The following is a 20,973-nucleotide window of genomic DNA, read 5'->3' on the forward strand; positions in this document are numbered from 1 at the left end:
AAATAAAAAATGATCTTGTCTCTAATCAGCCATGTTCTACTTGTTTTGTGATACTCCATAAACGCTCTCTATCATAGCCAAGGTAACACTCTCTACTCAATCTTGGAGTTCCCCTTTCTCACTTATCCTCCAGCTCTTGTTCTTCCTGCTGCAGTATTAATAAGCACCCACTCAAAATATCACAGTCCCTCCATATCTTCATCCAACTTGTTTAATATCATTTACCACTCCTAACAACTTTTGTTTTAGCCAGTCCCAGCCAGCCTTCTGGCTTCCAATTTTTAGCTGCAACTGAGATTTTTGGGGATCAAAGGATTCCCTGCAGGAAGAGTAGTCTTGCTCACTTGTCCTTTCTGCCACACTTGCATGTCCTCCCTCATCCTAGCTGCGGTTTTTGTCAGCCGGCTGTGAACTGTTCACTCAATCAGCCAAAGCTACTCACCTCTGGCTCACTTGCTGGCTCAGTTTTCAGCTTGCTTAGTGATTTTATTCAAATTACCAAAAAGCAAGAAAAAACACCCAAGTTGTTGCAGAGAAGGGGAGGAAAAGTGAAGAGAGGAGGCCTTCAATGGAAGAAGGAAGAGAGTAAGAAAAGAATGGGCCTGTCTTTTCAGTCCTATAAGTCTCAGCCATTTTACCTAACACAAACCTTAATCATTCAGTTCTAGTCCAAGTTTGGTTTAGTTTCTCTACAGTCCTAGTAACTCTGGATTTCTGTGTTTTCTGGGTATCTTCTTCCTTCACAACTACTAGATACCAAAAAAGGAGCATTATTCATTGGCTGGGAAAAGGGTAACATCATCCTTCTCATTTGTTCCCTTTCTTGCTTTCACCATTCCCCCTTGGGAGACTTTTATTCTTTTTTCCACACTAGGAGTAATATATTTATCAGAAAGTGTGGTGAATAACCCTTGCCAGTCTCATCCTGACTCAAAGCAGAGTTACCAGTCACTGTCCTGGAAGCTATGTCATAACTAGTGATTTTTATTTTTAAATTTCCTGCTCTGAATCAAATTCATTTCCATAACTGCTAAAATTCCCCATATCTTCTTTCTCTTACAGGCAATACTTAGTAAAATAGTATATTGATGTCATTCAGTACTAAATTGATATAATAGCTCTAAAGATTTTCTCTCTAGTTTTTTCTACTGCTGTAGAAAACAGAGAGAAGCAGTGACAGGAACTAAAAGGTCTCAGAAAACCTTTCCCTGAACCCATGCATCTGATATTCAGATGCATTGAAGATCTTCTCAAAGGCTTCTCCAAGACTACAAAAGCATGATGTACTTCATATTAGAGTAGAAAGAATTTCATACAGAAATGCAGGAAGTATGTTTCTGAGGATTTAATAAATGTCATTCTATGAGAAATTTTAGTGTTTGTGCTTTTGCTGCTTGTAACTGAGCAGTTTATAATTTGAAAGCCCTAAGTTATTCTAAAGCTTTTTCTTAGAATTTTGATAATTCTAAGCAATAGAACTATTGCATGCTAATACAGGAATTTTGATTCCCCATCCCTCCTACAGAGAAAACTGCCAAATAATTATTGTTGGACTATAAATTATTCCCAGTTAACTATTAACTTACTAAGATGAAAGGTGAGGCCTATTCCCATGGCCAAGAGTTGCACTTCAACAAGAAGATCCAGTAAACTGTACTTTCAAATTAACTACTAATAGAACTTTGTGCAATGACACTATGATATATGTGCCATATATGTATCTATATAGCTATAAAGAAACTGAATTTGAGAAAAAGTGAAAATACGTAAGTCAGGCACTCTGCCTTAGTTGTTTCAGTTTTGACTAAAGGAATATTCTCCAATTATTGAGAAAGTTTGTGAAGAATCATGATTACAAATGACAGGAAAAGAGAATTAAAATTACGTGTAGAGCTGAGATGATGAGTCCAATTTGTAATTGAAACTAATACATTAGAATATTTAGTTAATTAATGAAATTTTCTAAATACGAAATTACACGGGAAACAAAAGGCTCCAAAAGTTTTTCAGGAAGAAATAGTGCATACTGTGACATCAACAAAACTTTGAAAAGATATTCAGAAGGCCATCATTTTTGCCATGAAGCAAATCCTTCAATTAACGTGACTGATAAAAAGTTGACCAAAATTCTCAATAATTCTTAGAGTCATTGTAGATACTTATATAATTTAATAACTGACTGGAATTGAAAGAAAATATTTCACAATAACACCCCATTGAAGACAAATCTGAAAAATAGTCTTGAACTCTGCTCTTCACACATGGGAGGAACCTGATAAGAATCAAAGGAGTGCAGGTTTATAACTGTAAATCTTAATATCATTTACGTTAACTAAAATTGGAGGTACATAATTTGTCTCTGAACTATAGTCAGTTAGTTATTATTCATATATGTTTACAGAAGAGTGGTATTCCATCCAAATGCTCTGTCATGATGAATGATTCCACCCCTGGCTCAGATGGAAACGGAAGACACCATCCCAGATCCAGAGACATACCTAGAGTATTATATATACACCAGCAAATATACTGTGACTTTCCTTAAAGTCACAGATTTTCTGACACACCAGTAATAATGTTGGCATGCAATCATACTTGTAAATGAAAAAAAAAAAAAAAAAAAAAAAAAAAAAAAAAAACCACCAAAAAAACCTTGTGATATTTTCTGTCTGTATTAATGTTGCCAGGTTGCCAGGTAAATGCAAACAAGAACTAGAATTGGGCTTGTCTGCTTTTCTTCTCTTCACAAAGACATTTCTGCTTAATAGCCATGATTTTCAGCCAGCAGATGCCATTAGTATGTATGTGTGTTGTTTTGTTTCTTGTAAAACCATTGTGGGTTAAGCCCAGTGGGAAAATAAGCACCACACAAAGACTCATTCCCTTCCTCCTTCCTTCCCCCAAGTGGCATGGGAGGAAGAGGCACAGAAAACCCCAACAACTGGGGGTCAAGATAACAAACAAAAATTTTGTTTAGTAAGTGAAACATAAGTGGAAAAAGAGGGAAGAAAAAATGAAACAAGTGATCTCACTCACCGCCTCCCATGGGTAGACTGATGCCCTGCTGGGTCCCAAGAAAAAGATGGCTAACCCCTCTAAAGCCCCCTCTTTGCGCTTTTATTCCTGAGCATGACGTTATGTGGCAGAGAATTTCTCTTTAGTTAGTCTGGGTCATCTGTCTGGTTGTGTCCCCTCCCAGCCTATTGTGCAGCCCCATGTCTATTCACTGGGGGTATGCAGAGTGAGAAACAGAAGGGATTGATGCTGTGCAAACACTGCTCAGCACAAGCCAGAACATCCCGGTGTTATCGAGACCACTTTCATCACAAATCCAAAACACTGCCCCACTGTAAAGAAAATTAACCCTATCCCAGGCAAAGACAGTACAAGAGTACAGCACAATAGGTACAGTCCCACATCCAACAATTCTAAATTATACATTAAGTTAAAAAATACTAATGTAAAACAGAAAGAAAAAGATTTGCTGTCCTACTTTATTCTTTAAAAGGGGTGAAATTGCTGGTTTTGTCAGCTAAACCAGCTCACCAAAAGGTATGATGGGTACAAGATGAGAGGGGTAGGGACAGCACAGCAGGAACCAAGAAAGGAATGAAAGAAGAGCATACCACCCTTATTTTCAGCCTTGTCAATTCACCAAACAACACCTTAAATTTGATTTAGTCTTGAGTGGAACTAGCACAACTTCTAGAAGTAGCAGGCATAAATGCAAACCTCATAGTATTCAACACCCTCTGCCTAAGGTAATGGTTTCACATCCCTACACACCTCCCCTTTTGGAATCTCCCTTTCATGTCACTGCCAGCCCCCCATAAGCAGAGGGACCAGTCTGAGCCACACCTAGACCACTGCAGAATTAGGTCCTTCAGCCTTCCCATTTCTTAAGTTAAAAATGAAGGGTATTGATGTTGATGTTCTAGCTAACAAAAATAGCTATTCAAGATGTCATATAATTGTGCATTTTTACATAGTATATCTTTATAAATATACCCATGCACTGTAGTCAAATACATTGTAACATGACTCCTGCATGCATTCATTTTGAAAACAAGCTTTTTCTTACAGAATTCACATGTACCTCTTGTAGCTAAATAGGCAAAACATTAGTCATATACTTAAGGACAAAGTAAATAACCTTGTTCAGAAAATATTCTATCAGTTAAGCCAAACAAGCAAAAATAATACTTTAGAGAATAAATGCTACCATAACATTTTGAAAGACTAGAACACAGCACAGGAAAATAAGCATGTGAGCTTTTTTCATTTTGTACAGAAAGATTTTTCCTTAATTTGGCTAAGAGGTCATTTAGTAAAAACAGGACTGAAAATAAGCTGACATAAAAATGTACCTTGAAACCTTTTATAGCTGTAACTTTTGTTTAAAAACTTCAACTTTTCACCCAATCTGTTAGTAGTGAAAAATATCTTTTTATTTAACATAATATTTATTATTGATAGCTGGTGTTAAAAAAACCCAAACCAAACAAACCCAGAAAGAGCTTCAAGACTTGCATGCTCAATTGATTCTTTTAGTTTAAAAATGTATAAAATAGAACTGACCTGGACAGAGATTCTGTTGTGTCCGAGTAGTTAATTTTTCTTGCACAGCACACTTTTCAAAATGTCCTGAAGTTGCATTCTGATGTAGGCCCCATTGTCTGCTGGCAAATCCCAATTCTCCAGAATCAGAAAGCTTCCGAAAAAACTGTGGCTCCAAGTCACTGAAAGAGAAGTTTATAGCACCGTGCCTTCCATGGCCATAGTCACTGAACATGGATCCGTCCTCGGTGTTCTGTGTTGGTAACGGGAGGATCCGGTGATGCAGCTGCGGGCTGGGCAGTCTCGAAGATAACGGAGAAGGAATAGGTGACATTTGTTTGTGTGTATTAGATAACGGATATGAATTACTAAAAACATTACTCACTGCTGCTAATGGGGGTGAATGCAGCCTTTTCTCTTCCAGCTTAAGATTATTACTTGTCTGAGGAATATCAGGACTTTCATTTACAGGCAGGTTCAAAAATAAATGCTTGCCGTTTCCCCGGGATACCGTGGTCCTTTTCTCATACAGTGAGCCTGGCAGGTTTCTCTCTACTCTTGTAATTTGTTGCAGTCTCTTCCATTCTGCAGCTTCATCTAAACTGTCGCTCCGGATAACTTTCAGAAGAGCTTTATTAACTGCTCCCACAAGGTTGCATGACTCATCAGTAATGTGCACTCTCTCTGCTTTGTACTGCAAACCAGAGCCATCTTCCTCCTTTTCCTGAAGCACACTGTTATTAGAGTCTCCAGCAGTTTCATCTACAGAGTATACATCACTTCTTGATATAAACTCATTATGTGCTCTTATGAGAACAGGAGAAATGGTTTCATTATCTCTGTGAGAATCAGATAAAGACTCTGCAGGGGGGGTGGTAACTTTTTTAATGCAAGTGTCGAAATCCTGGACTTCAGCAAGAACTGTAATTCCTGGTTTCTCCTTGCATACTGGCTCAGCATACTTGCTACTTTTCAAAATTTTAGCAGCTGCAGATTTACTTAATGTCTCAAGTTTGTTAAACAGACTGTAGTGAGATGAATTCACCGAAGTAGTCCTCTGTTGTACCTTGGTAACTTCAGGAATGCATTCTCCATTTTCCACTGGTTCAACTGCAACAACATCATTGATGTCTTTTGAGCTAGAACTTGGTAAGTCAGCATCCAATTTCACAGCTTTGTTGCTTTTAAGAAAATACTCCTCTTCTATCCACTTTTCTGGTTGTATTCTGCTGTCTACTGGTAAATTATCCTTACCTTTTACTGTTAGCCAGCTGGAGGGAGAAAAGGAACTGGGATAACTGCTGGTAGAAAGTCTTGTGGAGACCATCTTCTTATTTTTCTGTTGCATGTCTTGTGTACTCAGTAAAAAGAGATGTTCATGTATCTTTTTTCCCTCTTTCCGATGTCTGATCTCCTCAAAGCTCTCTTTCCTTCTGTATTTCCTCATTTTTTTGTGATTCAAATTGTCTCTCTTTGTAGAATCCAGCAATAACTCCTGCTGATGTATAAGAATGGAGTAATTATCACCTTTAAGTTTCAGGACTCCGGAAACATCCTGTCGCTTTTCCTCCTCGTGTCCTGCCTTAAGGTCCGGAATATGATGGGATCTCAAAACACTGGATAAGAGTTTTTCCTTTTCAGCAGTTAGTTTGTACATTTCATTGAGAAGATCTTTTGTGGTAGCTTGCTTGAAAATAATAACTCCATGGTCTTTATAAGGCCGTTCTCTCAGGGCTATGTCTAACCTCTCCCTCACTTGATAGCAGCCACAGAAATTCTTACTGGTTCTATCCAGAGTTCCAGAGCCCATGTAAGTAAATCCTGAGACTTTCCCATCTGGATGATAGAAGCTGATGTAACAAAGCTCCGTAATGGGTTTGTGCAACAGGAGGATGGTATGCGTGCCTTCCATTATGCTTGCCAAATTAGTCATTCATTTAAATTGTGTTCTAAGTGTTCCAAAGCTTGCATGACATAGCATGTGAGGCAGGGAATGGACGGAAGGCATCTGACTAATCTTCAATAATATTGTCTGTTGGAAAAAATAAAGAGAAGCCTGTCAAACTTGATTATGGCAAATTTAATATGACAAATAACAAGCCTCCAGAAACACAATCTTCTCTCAGTATTTTCTGATACAAATCTTTTACCTTGAAAATCTGACACAAAAACAATGACATTGCTAACACTCATAGTTGGAGTCATAATCTTTCTCTCTCATACATCGTTCCTCCGTCTCCAGGGTTCTCAGTCAATGCTGTGCCATCAGGTCACAAGATGGTCACTAAAACACCCATTTCAAAGAGACTTTACTTTTGAATGGTGGAATGTCTTGCCCTCTCTCTGTCAAAAGTTAACTTGCTGTTGAACATTTAGTAAAAAGAACCATTCAAGCATGCCTGTTGCCTTTTTACTCAGCACAACCACCAGCATAACATCATCACAATGTAATTAGGTCTCGCTGCTTTATTTATCAAGAAAACATTTAGAAAATAAAAAAGGTTGAATATTTTCTTCTGGTACTTTTTGTGCAACTGCCAAGACATCAAGAAAACTTGGAATAAAAAAATATAGATTCTGTTTACTTGGATAACATGCAGTACTAAAATCTATTTTGGATCAACATGAAATAGTGTAATAGTACTTTTATAGGCAGATTTATTGAACTTTTTTATTTCCTATTCTTTTCATCATATATTTTGTCCCTACAGATTGGATACATTTACCTTTGGATACATAATGGAAGTTTGTTTGGTCCTTTTGAGAACTAAATTGTTTTTATCCAGAAGGAATACGCTACCACAATTAAAGTGAAGAAGTCTGAAGTCATTAGGAAATGCATAAGCATCAGGAAAAGACCTAAAGCCCAGGAGCACAAAAAGCTGGAGAACACCTGCTCCTACACTGAAAAATGCAAGAATTTCAGTTTTCAACTGAAAAAAATTATGAAAAGTTATGTTGTATTTATGCTAAGAGTCAAACTTAGGCAACAGCATTTAAAAGGAAGCTGTCATATTACTATGTAACATATTTCATAGTATCATAGAAAAAGCAGATTTGGAAGGGACTCATCAAGATCAAAGCCTGGCCCTGCACAGGACAACCCAAGGGTCACACCATGTGCTTGAGAGCATTGTCCAAAAGCTTCTTGCACTCTGTCAGGCTGGTGCTGTGATCACTGCCCCGGGGAGCCTGTTCCAGTGCCCAAGGATGAAAAGGATGAAAAACCTTTTCCTGATATACAACCTAGATCTCCCCTGACTTAGATTCATGTCTTTTCTTCAAGTCCTGACACTGTTCAGGAGAGTGAAGAGATCAGTACCTGCCCCTCTGCTTCCCCTCAGGAGGATGATGAAGACTGCAAGAAGGTGTCTCCTCCAAGTGGAACAAAATGAGTGACCTCAGCTGTTCTTAAGGCTTCCCCTCCAGAACCTTCATCATCCTCATGGCCTTCCTTCAAATACTCTCTAAGAGCTTAATATCTTTCTTACACTGTGGATCTCAGAAGTGGAGGTGAGGCTGCCCCAGAGCAGAGCAGAGGGGACAATCCCCTCCCTTGCCCAGCTGTGATGCTGTGCCTGATGCACCCCAGGACACAGGTGGCTGCCAGGGCACTGCTGACTCATGTTCAACTTTCCACCAACCAGGAACCCCAGGTTCCTTTCTGTGGCACTGCTTCCCAGCCTCTCATTCCCCAGTCTGTCCATACATCCAGGACTGCCCATCCCAGGTGTAGAATCCAGCACTTTCCCTTGTTTCAGTTCATGTGGTTGGTGATTACACAGCCCTCTGACACGTCAAGATTTTTCTGCAGGGCCTCCCTGCCTTTGAGGGAGTCAACAGCTCCTCCCAATTTAGTGTCATCAGCAAGCTCATTTAGTATTCCTTCAAGTTCTGCATCCAAGCCATTAATGAAGATGTTGAAGAGCACAGAGCCGAGGATGAAGCTCTGTGAAACACCACTAATGACAAGCCACCAGTCTGATGTCATCTGATTCACTATAACCCCTTGCACCTGACCTGTGAGCCAGCTGCTCACTCATCCTATAATGTCTTTATCCAGCTGTGTGCTGGACATTTTGTCCAGAAGGATATTGTAAGACACAGTATTGAAAGCTTTGCTGAGGTCCAAAAATTTACAAGTTTTGTATCAGTTTTTATTATGCAGACTTAGATATCATTTATATGTCATTTATATATAATTAACTTATGGACATCATTTATAATGATGTCCATAAATTATTATAAGTAATTAGTGAAGTCCAACTGTAAGAATCAAGCAGCATTTACCCAAAACATTTTACCAACAAGCAGTCATTTATTGTAGTAATTTAATTGCATCTGTTTATAATGTTCTTTAAACAGTTTCAGACTTTCCATTTACTTTGAGTAATATCATTCTTCGTGCCAGGAAAATCCTTAAAATGTACACAATATCCTTAAATTCAGAGGAGATATCCTAAGGAGAGAGACTACAGTAAGAACAATGTTCCATTAGAGACACATGAGCTTCTTAATTCTGTTCACCAGTAGTTCACAGTTGAGTGGCACAATTCAGAATACTGTTCAAGTATAGGAAGTGGTAGGAAAGGTGAAAACCTTTAGTCAGTACTTTTGTTGAAGACTGGCTCGTTGTTTCATAGACTTGTAAGAGCTTCTGAGAAAAATATGCTGTTCTGTTTCCTCTTTTATTCCTGTTTTAACTCTTTGTGCAAGTCTGGAGTTTGAGACACAGGCAAGGCTGAGGACCAGCTAAAAGAGCAGCCTCACCTCTTGCCTCACTAGTCTTCCTTGTCTCCAGCTGTGCATGCCTGCTGCTCTCTAGCAGTCACAGGGGCTGGGTGTGCCTCACAGGGTATGTGTGCCACCAGCTGATGCAGTCAAGAGTGGTTCTGCATACAGAAACATTAGGAGTTCTTAGCCCTACTCATTCTTCAGTCAAGCAGTAGTGAACACCCCTTAGGAAACAGCATCATGGAAACTATAGATCCAGTAGCTATAGACACAGACATTATGATCAAATCTACTATCCTTAAATGCCATCTATGATATCACCAGGTTCAAGTCAGCCCTATTCTGTAGAGCACATTACTTTTGGTAACATGCATGGTTTTGGTTTGGGGTTCTTTCTGTGGCAAAAGATATGTGTAAATAAGAGAGCTAGCTAGCCCTTGTCTCAGCTGCACAAATTTGCTATATCCCTCCCAAAAATCAAGCAGCTCCTCTAATCTGAGTTCTGAATCATTACATTACTGAAACAAGACCTACAGCTCTCCTTGAATCATATTGCAAAAATTATTAAAATTAAAAGCTCTTTTTTACTTAGAAATAGACAAATCTATTGAGCTTTCTTTTTATGGTATTGTCTTTGAATAACAAACTTATGCCAGTTTGAACCCAGTATAAAGGCTACATCCTATTAGTTATCTTCTTAGTTACACCAAATAAAACAATGGGTTTGGTACAAACACATTGACACATTAAAATGTAGAATCACTGTGAGTAGAACATAACTCCTTGTAAGGAAAAAATTTACACAGGCTTTGAAATTAAGTATTAAAATTCAATTATTAGAAAAAAAACAATAGTAACAACAGCAGTAACAGAAAGGACACTTGTTACTATTAGGCCAATGTCATATTCTGCATCAAAACTTCCATGGATTTAAAAGATAATGTAATACCATGCACAGCACTATTTACTGGTATTTTGACGCTTATTTCTACTAGTAGATATATTTATGACCAAGAAAACATTTTAACCTCATTGCCTTCAGCATCTTATTCGACCTTTTTTATAATCTTCCATCAGAAAACAAAAAAAGAAGTGAACTCCCTGCTCTATGAACAGAAGCATTATAAGAAACTATCAGAATTATGTCAAATAAAGGCCCATTATTCCAAGAAAACTTAAAATTTTAGCTACAAAATATATAACATGGAGTGGTGAAAACAACCTTCAGCATCATTGCTAAGTTTCTCTGCACAGCTTTTCAATGCATAATAGCAGAGCAGTGGGATTCAGGTTGTGAGGAATACTGCTTCAAGGAAAAAACCATCTACTTAGAGAAAGCTAGTAACTGGAAAGGACAGCTGAAATTGTTAAGCAGGCAGCTGAGAAGCAAACCTGCTCTGCTGATGGATTTTCTTTGAGTTTAACAACAACAAAAAATGTCACAGCGGTCTTCAAAGTCTAATGCCAACACATCCATTCATTATGCTGTTCAAAACGTGGTCTTAAAAACCCAGGACCCCATTCCTACAGCTCTTTTTCTCTAGCAGGACACATCATTCACTTCTCAGCATGACAGATGGTCTTCCTCCTTTCTCTGATACTTAAGTAAGCCAGAATTGAAATTCCTTACTTTCCCAGCTCTTCCTAATATCTGATTGTTACTAGGTGACAACCTGTTTCTGAGCACACTATGACTAACTTTCTGAGCTATGTAGCTAATTAACACATCACAACAGCAAAAGCACAGCAGAGGAAAGGTAGTAAAAATGTGAACAGACCAAGGCTTCACATCACAAGCTTGAAGACAACGAAATGAAATTACCATAATATTTGTTTACTGAGCACAACTGGTTTGATAGAGACAAACACCATTTTCTTCTCTTGCCTAAAATTTCAAGTTTCTCTGCAGTTCTTTCAAATTTTCATTATACTTAAAAATATTGTCTTTAGAAAGATAAAGGTTATAATATCTTAGTGAAGACAAAATATTACAGCTTCGTCCAGCAGCTTTCACATAAATAAAAATTCCATAAAGAACTTTCGAACTCTAAGTCTACACTGTGTTTACTGGATTGTGGCAAAACCAACAACAAAAAAAAAAAACCAAACCAAACACCAACCAAATTTAGAGTATTTAATTATTTGTATAATCATTTGAATGATAGTGATATTGTTAGCAATAATCATTTAAAATACTGCTCTTTTCAACTTCACAAGTACTGAATTACATCAGCAAAGAGAGCATTAAGGAATATAAAACAGAGTCTATGCCAGACAGGAAGCTGCTTTATTAAATTTCAGATCTCATCCAATGGCACGAGGGAAGTATTGCAGCATATTAGAGTCCTGCATACAAATTCAGATGAAACAAATAACCCAAAACATAGGGTGGAAAGTCATTAAGTTAATCCACAGTGCAGAGCTTTGTATACCAAAACCAACTTCTAACCATAAATACAGCCTTTGGCTGTGTCATTCTGTTCAACCTAATCCAACACCAAGAACTAGGAAATCCAGGACAGAGTCCATGAAACAAAAAAATCTGAAACCCATATCTCTGAATACATCATCCTTGTGATCTGAAGATGAGGAAATGTAAACTTCTTGAAACCAAGAACCATAATTTAACAAAAAGATAATTTACACAAGTCATGTAAAGTTAATGATGAAATTTGAGGTTTGGAACTAATATTCACCATTTACACAAAAAAATGTATATTAGGTTTGACTAGTCAAATATAAAATAATAGATGTATTATTTGCACCACCAGGTCTCAAAAAAACGTTTCCAGAAGGAGTCTAACATGAAAGTTCTCATCCCTCTCTAGCCTACTTCAGTTTAGAAAGGAATATCTATCTTTTTCTGGCACAACTGCATCAGCAAGTTAAAAAAATAAAAGTTGTCACACAACATGTCCTCATGAAACTGTTTTTGGAGTCAACCATACCACAAAAATGTCCAAAATCTGTTTGTCAAAGGTGACTAATTTGCAAGAATTAGTTACCAAATGAGATTTCCATCACAAACTCACCCATCTGACTGTTTAATAGGTTGCTAATAAAAAAGTCTGCAATGGATATTACAAATATGAAAAGTCTTTAATGTAGGAAGCACATTAAGAAGCAAACCAGCAGACATTAAAGCAGAGAACAAGCAAAGGCAATCTGTACACATATCCCAAAGAATAACACAGTAACAGCCTGTTTGAAATAGACGATTTCAAGAAGTACAGCATTTAAACTAACAAGTTCCTTCTGCACTTCAGTCAGGTTTTTACACTCTCCACCTTGCTCTTAGACATTTGCCATGAACCAAGAGAGCAGATGAGTCAATCTTGCTTCTAGTTTTTTTTTTTTTTTACTAGAACAGAGTTTTCAGACTGCTGAAGAGGCAAACTGAAAAGTAAGTACCACTAAAACATTCCTCATAGTCTCACCATATGTAGAAACTCAAACTTATGATTCAAAGGGATGCAAAAGATGCTTATGAACAAGCAAACAAACATTGCCCCAAACTCTCTTTGATGGTAATAAAACCTGTAATTAGCTCAGTTGGTTAAAGCATGGTGCTAATAATGACCAAATTGTGAGTTCTACCCCTATATGTGCCATTCACTTAAGAGTTGGACTCAGCGATCATTGTGGGTCTCTTATAGTTCAGAAAAGTCTGTTAAAAGAATATTTTGCCAAATCTGGAAATTAAAAGAAATATTACAATTATTTTATCTATTTTAAAATAAAGACAGGGTTCATTCCTCAACAACAATCACATGGTATACTCTGCTTTACTAATTTTACATCAATATATAGATCTCATTCAGACAAATAACTCTTCCCCCTACAACATCCCTACATCCCTAACACCTTCCCTATATCCTTTGTACCTCATATGAACACTCACAATGAAACCTTATAACTTATAATAGAAAACTACTCCTTGATATGTGTACAGGGGATAGTGGCTAATATTCGGCTGAACCCATATAGTAATGTAAAAAGTAATCAGAGGCAAGAGGAAAATATCTTTTGCCTCAGGTTACAGATGTCCTAATGAAAAGCTGCACTCACTGTCAGCTGATTTTCAAACAACAAAGAAACAAACAAACAAAAAGCCATACTAGACCAGAACAGCTACTACAGACAAACTATTCACATTGTCAAAAACATAATTTTTACATATTTCAGCACAAAAATATTGTTGATAAATAAATATCCTGATAAAATGTATTATCAGGAAAAGTAAGATTTAAAATTACATTTACAGTGAACAAAAAGAAGCAAACTTGCAATATCATATTTGTATATACCCAACTTGGGCCATAAACTGCACACATGACTTTTTCCAGTTTTAACCCAGATAGATAATACCCCTTGCAAGAAAACGTTTTTTTCTCAATACTTTATCAATGGGTAAGTTTTACAGGATACACAGTAACTTGTTTCCACTTCTGGCAGCAATTATAGGATATTTCTACAGGAAAATAACATTAAGTTAAATAAGTGTTTTCTAAAAAAAGGATTATCTTCTTGTTAATCTTTGTCCAAAAGCTTTAATCTTGCTCGTTCAAGTAGCCAACTCTTCAGCAAGAGCTGCATCTTGTTCTGTATTGTATAAATAACACCTTTAATTCCCCCAAACCAAGAAAGTACATATTAATTTAATTATTGAATGCCCATGCCTGTTCCTTTCATGGTGCTATTTAAATGAGGCATTTACTTTACAGCTTTTTAGATCAGAGGACTTTCACCAAACATCACTTCAGAGACTTATCTGGCCATATATTCTGACCTTTAAACCCAATACAGTATTCAGGGAAAGCAAAGAAAGTAACAAAAAGGCTACACTGCAGCAAATGTTTGAGCTATTTCATCAGCAAGGGAAGAAAATACAGCTGCAAAAAGTTTGGACTAATCACAAAAGGAGGTGCAAATCATAAGGACACTTCAGTGGTGAAAACAAGAGAGAAATCGAATTTAAAGAATAATAACAGCAATTAAAACCTCTCCCATAACAACATTTTATACCTACAGAAGGACTCCTTCACAAAATACAGCAGGTTTTGATTATATATTTCTGTAGTTAAAAGTCAAAGACTCTGTCCCACATTAAGCTCTTAAAACTCAAGAACAATTTTCCAAAATCATGTATTTGACATGTTAGCAAACCTATTTTTAAGTATGCATATTTTTTCAAAAATTATGCAATGGTTGAGAATAAACTCAGTAGTACTTTTAACTTTTCTCCCTTCAAAATTTTAGTGGTCTTGAAATTAATTTAGCCTTAAGCAATGTTGGGTTGTTTCAAAAATCCTAACAATAATTCAAGTTTTGAAAACCTTGGCTGTACAATATAAAATGGGATGTAATGACTTGGGATGATAATATTAACACTTCAAAGCAGAAAGTATTAGATCAGAGAACTATGGTCGCCTTTGTTTTCTTCATTCCAACTTTTTCCTAGTGGCATTTCATACATAGCTAAATGGTTTCAAAATATGACTACAACTAACAAAAAATTATAAACCAAATTACTAGGAGAGATAATAGGTTTTCAAAAGGCCTGGTAAAGAAATAAGCAATGGTTTTTAGATAAATATTTATTCTGTTTTATCAGTCCCAAGTGCATATCATTAATATTTTCAAAAGTCTTGAAAATGGTTAATTGCTTATATGACATTGTCATTTTCTTGGTCTGCTCCCTATCATGGAAGATTGAACACAGAATTTTATTAAATTCAGCAAGTCTGTCAACAGCAAATGCATTTTTACCAATAAAAATATTTTAAAATAATTATAAACCCCAAATTAGTTTAAGATTAAACAGGTTACATAAATCCCTCATGGAAGTTCTAACTTATGAACAATACAACTCTCATTGGGAAAAGAAGCAATAAGATTAAAATATGAAGAACACAGTATTTCAATATAGTAAGCTTAAAATACCACAGGATCAAGAGAATGACCAAGAAAAATGTCAACTTAAATCTTGACATAAGAAATGCCCATTTTACTTCGAGATTTCAGTAGTGCCATTTAAATTAAACTACAAGACTTGATGACTCTTTAAATGGAGGACAGTAGCAATTCAATATAAAGAATTTAAAGGTCTATTGTAATTTTCTAAGGGCCCAACTCAACAAAATGTATAGGGTCTTGTGGAGATAATCAGCTTTCAATTATCACCCCATAGAACTGTGTTTAAAGTCAAACTGAACATCCAAAGTAATGACTGGAGGTTCAATCTTCCACAGAAAGAGAAGAAATTGTAGTACCTGCCTGGCTAGGAGACAGTGACTTGGATAAGAACTCGTGCATCACATTTTGCGTGCTTTCTTTCCAGCTTCTCAGCCAGAAGTGCTGATATACATATTGCATATTTAGCTATACAGACTGTATCTCCAGTCTGGCAACACATACAGAAAGGAAAAGTGACAAATATTAATCTAGAAACATGTAATGAAATTGCATAAGACTAAATGATCATGGCAAAAAGAACCCTTCCCTTGGGTTTCTCGTTACAGGCAGATCTAAGCTCTATAGGCTCCACTGTCTCAGAGGAGGTTTGAACTACTCTGGCCATTAGACATAAAACCAGATTTTAAAAAAAAAAAATCAAGAACCAACTTGAGCTTTGTCATTAATATATTACTGCAGTCTTTGCTCCTACTGTCTCTAACTATGGGGAAAAAACATTAATGGTCACAACTAGCAACTATAGCAGTGACATGATTATGAACTAAAAAATGAGGGGTTGTCATCAAGCAATAATGTATAAATATTTAAAACATGCTGAAATAGTAGAAACAATTTACACTTTGTTAAGGCTCAGATTCCATTGAGTTATATCTCTTTGATTACTCCATAATGGCCAGTTTCCTGCATTTTGGTACTCCTCCTGATACCTAAACCCTAATGGAATATATATTCAGGTTATATATATTTTTAAGTCATATGAGATCCAAGCTAAAAGAGGAAGTAATTTCATGCCAAAATAGCTAAAGAAAAATTAAAAGCTGACAGACTTAGATTCCAGGAAGATTGGGTGGAAAAAGGAATGCAAATTAAGTTTTGGAAACAGCATCATAAAGGCACATAGAAAAGCTGGGTGTTTTTAAGACCAGAACTCATTCAGTTCTTAAATACTATACTCGAGGAGCAAAAAGCCATCCAACCCTCAAGCCTTAATGAAGACCTCTGTGATTGTTCTTGCTTTTTTTCATACTCTTGACCACTGTCTGAGCAGTATTATTTGGATTTAATTGTAAAGGCTGCTTTTGACTTTTGGCTCCATTTTCAAACATTTTATGTGTGCAAGTTAAAGCAGGATCAAAGACTCAGAAAGGATGACCTTGTTAAATGATAGTGTGAAGGCCTTAGGCCTTGTCCTAGGTAAACATAAAACACTAAACAAACAAGCACAACAAAAAGAAAACCAAACCCAAAGCCCCCAGCAAAAGACCAAAAACACAAACCCCCCAATCTCCACCCCCTGCCAAGTGGTCCTTCATATCAGGCAGAATTGTCTCTTCACCACCTTTTTATATCCTGAGAAATGTCAGTATAAAGCTGACATTCATTACCTTGGCGTTTATTTTGAAACCCAGCCATTTCCCCTTTTTCTACTTTGTATTTGCCTACAGCTTTCACTTTATAGACACAAAAAATCTGAAAACAGAAACTGAAAGGAAAAGTTCCTATTTCCTGGAAATACCTGCCTATGCAAGAAAATCTTTACAGAGATAATAAATAATCTTTTAGCCATGTCACTATTTCAATCTTACCTTCACAAGATGCAAAACATTAGAGAAACATTGTCCTGTTATTTACTACTCACTACATGATTAAGTCACCTATGCCAATGTAGCTGTACTCCCTACACATACACCCATTAAAAAACCATGCAGGAACATGCATGTCCATGCCACTTGACTTTTAGAGAGATATGTTCAACTCAAGTAAAAACTTATCTCCATTGCTCACATGTTTGATTTCATACCAAACTGCAACTTTTTGTCTACAGTCCTTCAAATTATGTTGATGTTATGCATTGACAGTTTCTTTTTTTTATAGTAACACAAAAAAACAGTTTTCTTTCACTCTCCATTTAACCCAACGTTGCTGAACTGCTTCTGCTGAAACTTACAAAAACAAGCCTATCCACCTGCAAGCACAGTCCAAGCTACCTGAAACATTTACCTAAACTTCACAGGAATACTACTAATATACTTGTAGAAATATCTTTAAATGTGTACATATTCGTTTAATGATAATGCCTACACAAGATATTTCTACAAGTAAAATGATCATTAAAGCCATCATGAATGATTCAAAGGATGGGTGTAAAAAATAACTAAAATTAGGAACATATTCAAAATTCCTTCCTCTGTAGTCTCTCAGCAATTTTTTAAAATTGGTTGATTTTCTGTGAAGCTACAAGAAAAGAACTCATTATGATTCCTGCTACACACTTGAGAAAACAAGTATCACAAGACAAGACTGTAGGACAGCCAGAAGGACTAAATATATACAGTTCTCAGACCAACTCTGTCTGTAGTATCATGATGCAATTTAATATTGCAGCTGAAGAAAGGAGACTGTGCAAAAGCAGCAAGAGAAGGGCATTCTCCAGAATGCCAGTATGTGTCTTTTTCCTACATGCAAAAGACATTAGCAAGTGTCAGCGTACAGATGCATTCTAACTCAGGGTAAGAGTTCATCACCCTCATCTGCAATGGTGACCCCGATAAGCTTCACAACCCAGAAGAACAGATTGTCTGAACGCTGTAAATATTTATCACGTGTTTCCCACTCATCTGCCCTCCCGAGTGCCCGACGGTATTTGCACACATCAAACGCTACAAAATTACAACAATCCGCATTCCCCGCTTCACTGCGCTTATCTCGCACACCAGACTAGAAGAAATCGAGGATAATTTCAAGAGTCATTTTGGGGCGGGGGGAAGTAATCCAGTTAAATTGACTTTAATAGCGCTGTCAAGAAAGGGGGAGGGAGGAAATCTACGGACTTTCTTCGGACCGCAAGAGAAACTAAGAGATCCCAGCTCTCGTGATCCCCTAGAAGCTATGTATAAATAAGCAGCCAGAGAGAAGACGAGATGCTAATGACGACCAAACAGATCCCTTCCCTGCAGCCCCGAGTTAGTGGTTTTATTTTGTAATCCACTCGATTGCGACAGAGCCACTGCGGGGAACCGAGCAGATGGGCAGATCGGTGGGCAAGTGAACGAAAGAACATTACCTTGCGAGAAGCAGCGCGCCGGGAGGCGATGCTCCGGCTGCAGTGTCGGGTGCCGGGAAGGACGCGGGGTGCCGGGAAGGACGCGGGGTGCGGGGCTGCCGGGGCCCCGCTCTATTCCGGGCCGCCCCCGCCTCCTCCCCCGGGGCCGCCGCCGCCTCCCGGGGCGCTCCCGTGGCGGGGCGCGCGCCGCACCGCTCCCCGCCGCGGGGCGGGACTGACGGCGCGGCTGGCCAATGGGCGGGCCGCGCGGCCGGGCACTGACCAATCGGCGGGCCGCGCGGCTGGCGCGCGCCGGGACCGCGCGCGGTCCGGCGGCGGCCGCGGGTCCCTCCCGCGCGCGCGGGGCCGCGGCGCTCCCGGGGCCGGGATCCCTGCCCCTGGAAGCGCCAGAAAGAGTCTCCGGTAAAGCGCGGGGCTGAGGGGAGCTAAGGCAGCGCGGCGGCAGCCTACTTGCTTTCGTCGTTAACTGCCGTTGCATAATCCGTCAAATCTGTTCTCCTCCCGGATGAGCATCGCTGCCAATCATGCCGCTACCGCTCACCACAGTAATTGCAATACAGCCCTCAAGCGAGCCAGACTTAACTCTGAACTGCAATATTAGAGGACAAGAAATCCTCTCCTCCACTCCTAACACTGCTAGAAGAGGAAAATCAGAATACAAGCTGCAGTCCTAAACCACCTAATGAAATACCTTTCTATTTCAAGGGACAGAATTTTAGGCAGAGCAAGGACCTGGTCTGAATCTCACTTTTCTACGAGTAATCTCCCTGCTACTCTTCCCTAGAAGTTCTCCATTCTGAAAGGCACCATAAAGAAAGAAAAAGGCTTTTGGAATAACTGATTTAGATAAAAATAACAGTGACAATTCAGAAGTAACAGAGTTAGGGTTAAAATATTTCTAATAACAGACACAACTAGAAGAAATAATCTTGTAATTTCCATAGGCATTGAAGACCCTTGCCTGTGTAGTCAAATATTGAAACAAGATGCTTTTTCTCACTGTAACTTGTAGCTTCCTGAAAATGTCACATTTCACTTTGCTTCATGAATTAGTTTTTTAATTCTTTGTTATCTCATTGTGCAGATCTTTCATAAATAATTATGATCTTACTGAACTTAAACAGAAAACATCCACCTCTATTTGAAACACTAGAGATTATCAGATTCTTATCACTTTAGAGCACTCACATCTTCCTCTCCTTTTGAAAAATTAACATTAGTTTTCCTACTTTTTACCTGAAATTTTTTGACCATCAGCTGGTCAACTATATACATATAGCTCATACTCTGCCTATCGAGACATGTCTGCAGACTGGGGAATGGAAAAAAACCCTGGCTGAAAGTAAGTCTTGCTCTTCTGATGTCTAGTACTTTAAAACAAAGATTAACAATTACTTTCTTAGTAACTTCATCTTGCAAACACACGATTTATGTGGAAACAAGAGTTCACAGAAAGCAACCAACATGAAATGATTATGTCAGGCTGGGCTGCAATGTAGGGCACAGTGAGAGCAAAACCTAATCTCTGAGAGGCTTCCACTTCATCTGCACTCATCTGCGTAATCAGCTTTTCATCTTGTCATAGGATAAATGCAACCTGCCTTCTGCTTCATTTACCCCATATAGAACCCGTATAGATTTGTATGAAGCAACTGGTAAGAGTTTGTGTGGAAATGTATTCTGAAAGGAACTCGAAACCATTCCATTTTTAAAGGAAATTAAAGGTTGGCAGTCATCTATTTGCTAAGTTAATACACTAATTAGAACTGAAAACTATTCACTAGATCCAGTATGCAAACTGACCCTGCTTTAGATGAAACAACCTTTACTTTCAGCTACTACTTCATTTCTGAATCTGTGACTTTGTGTATGGTAATAAACAATGGCTGTTGTTTCAGGAGCTTTTACAAACTGCTGAATTGCAGTGAACAACCCAACTTGTTGAGTGGAACTAGTGTTATTATCACTCGTTTCAGTCTCAGTTCATCTGGGTGTGGAAGGCTCATACAAGTGAAGACCTTCATGAAGCAAAGAAATAAGGAGTAACAGCCTCCTGTTCAGGCTGCTTCTTTATTTGGGAAGGCTGGAAAATCACCAGAAATCATACCTAACAATCAAACACTTTACCAACAGTGTTCTCAGAAGTAATGTCTGATTGGCTTTGATGTCTGACAGCCTAATTCTAAACCAAGTTCTAAGGACTAATAATGAGGATACAGGCTGGCCAAGTTCATATTTATAATTCTTTGTGCTCTTCTCTCAAAGGATGAATATTCTTCTATATTATTGTCAGAAACATGTTCACGTAGATCTATGGTAATCTAAACATGAAGACGTATGGGTAATCTACAGGTACATGAGGAAAACATGAACTGCATAATGCAAAAAGGGGAGTAGGAAATATATCAGTTTGCTGCCAAAAC

The 20,973-nt window shown here is 38.0% G+C and overlaps 1 protein-coding gene across 4 annotated transcripts in view; it reads right to left on the reverse strand.

Moving 5' to 3' along the window:
- The window catches only part of FMN1 (formin 1), a 171,928-nt gene extending 153,302 nt beyond the window's left edge, over positions 1–18,626 (reverse strand). For all 4 annotated transcript variants that reach the window (XM_053980206.1, XM_053980207.1, XM_053980205.1 and 1 more), the window contains exons 1-2: positions 18,551–18,626; positions 4,579–6,589 (exon numbers count right to left, since the gene is read on the reverse strand). In XM_053980206.1, coding sequence (XP_053836181.1) covers positions 4,579–6,490 — 1,912 coding nt within the window. In that variant the 5' untranslated portion in view covers positions 6,491–6,589; positions 18,551–18,626. The remainder of the gene's footprint in view (positions 1–4,578; positions 6,590–18,550) is intronic.
- Positions 18,627–20,973: the final 2,347 nt, after the last annotated feature.

Source organism: Vidua macroura, chromosome 6 (genome assembly GCF_024509145.1).
Source record: "Vidua macroura isolate BioBank_ID:100142 chromosome 6, ASM2450914v1, whole genome shotgun sequence".
NCBI lineage: Eukaryota > Metazoa > Chordata > Aves > Passeriformes > Viduidae > Vidua > Vidua macroura.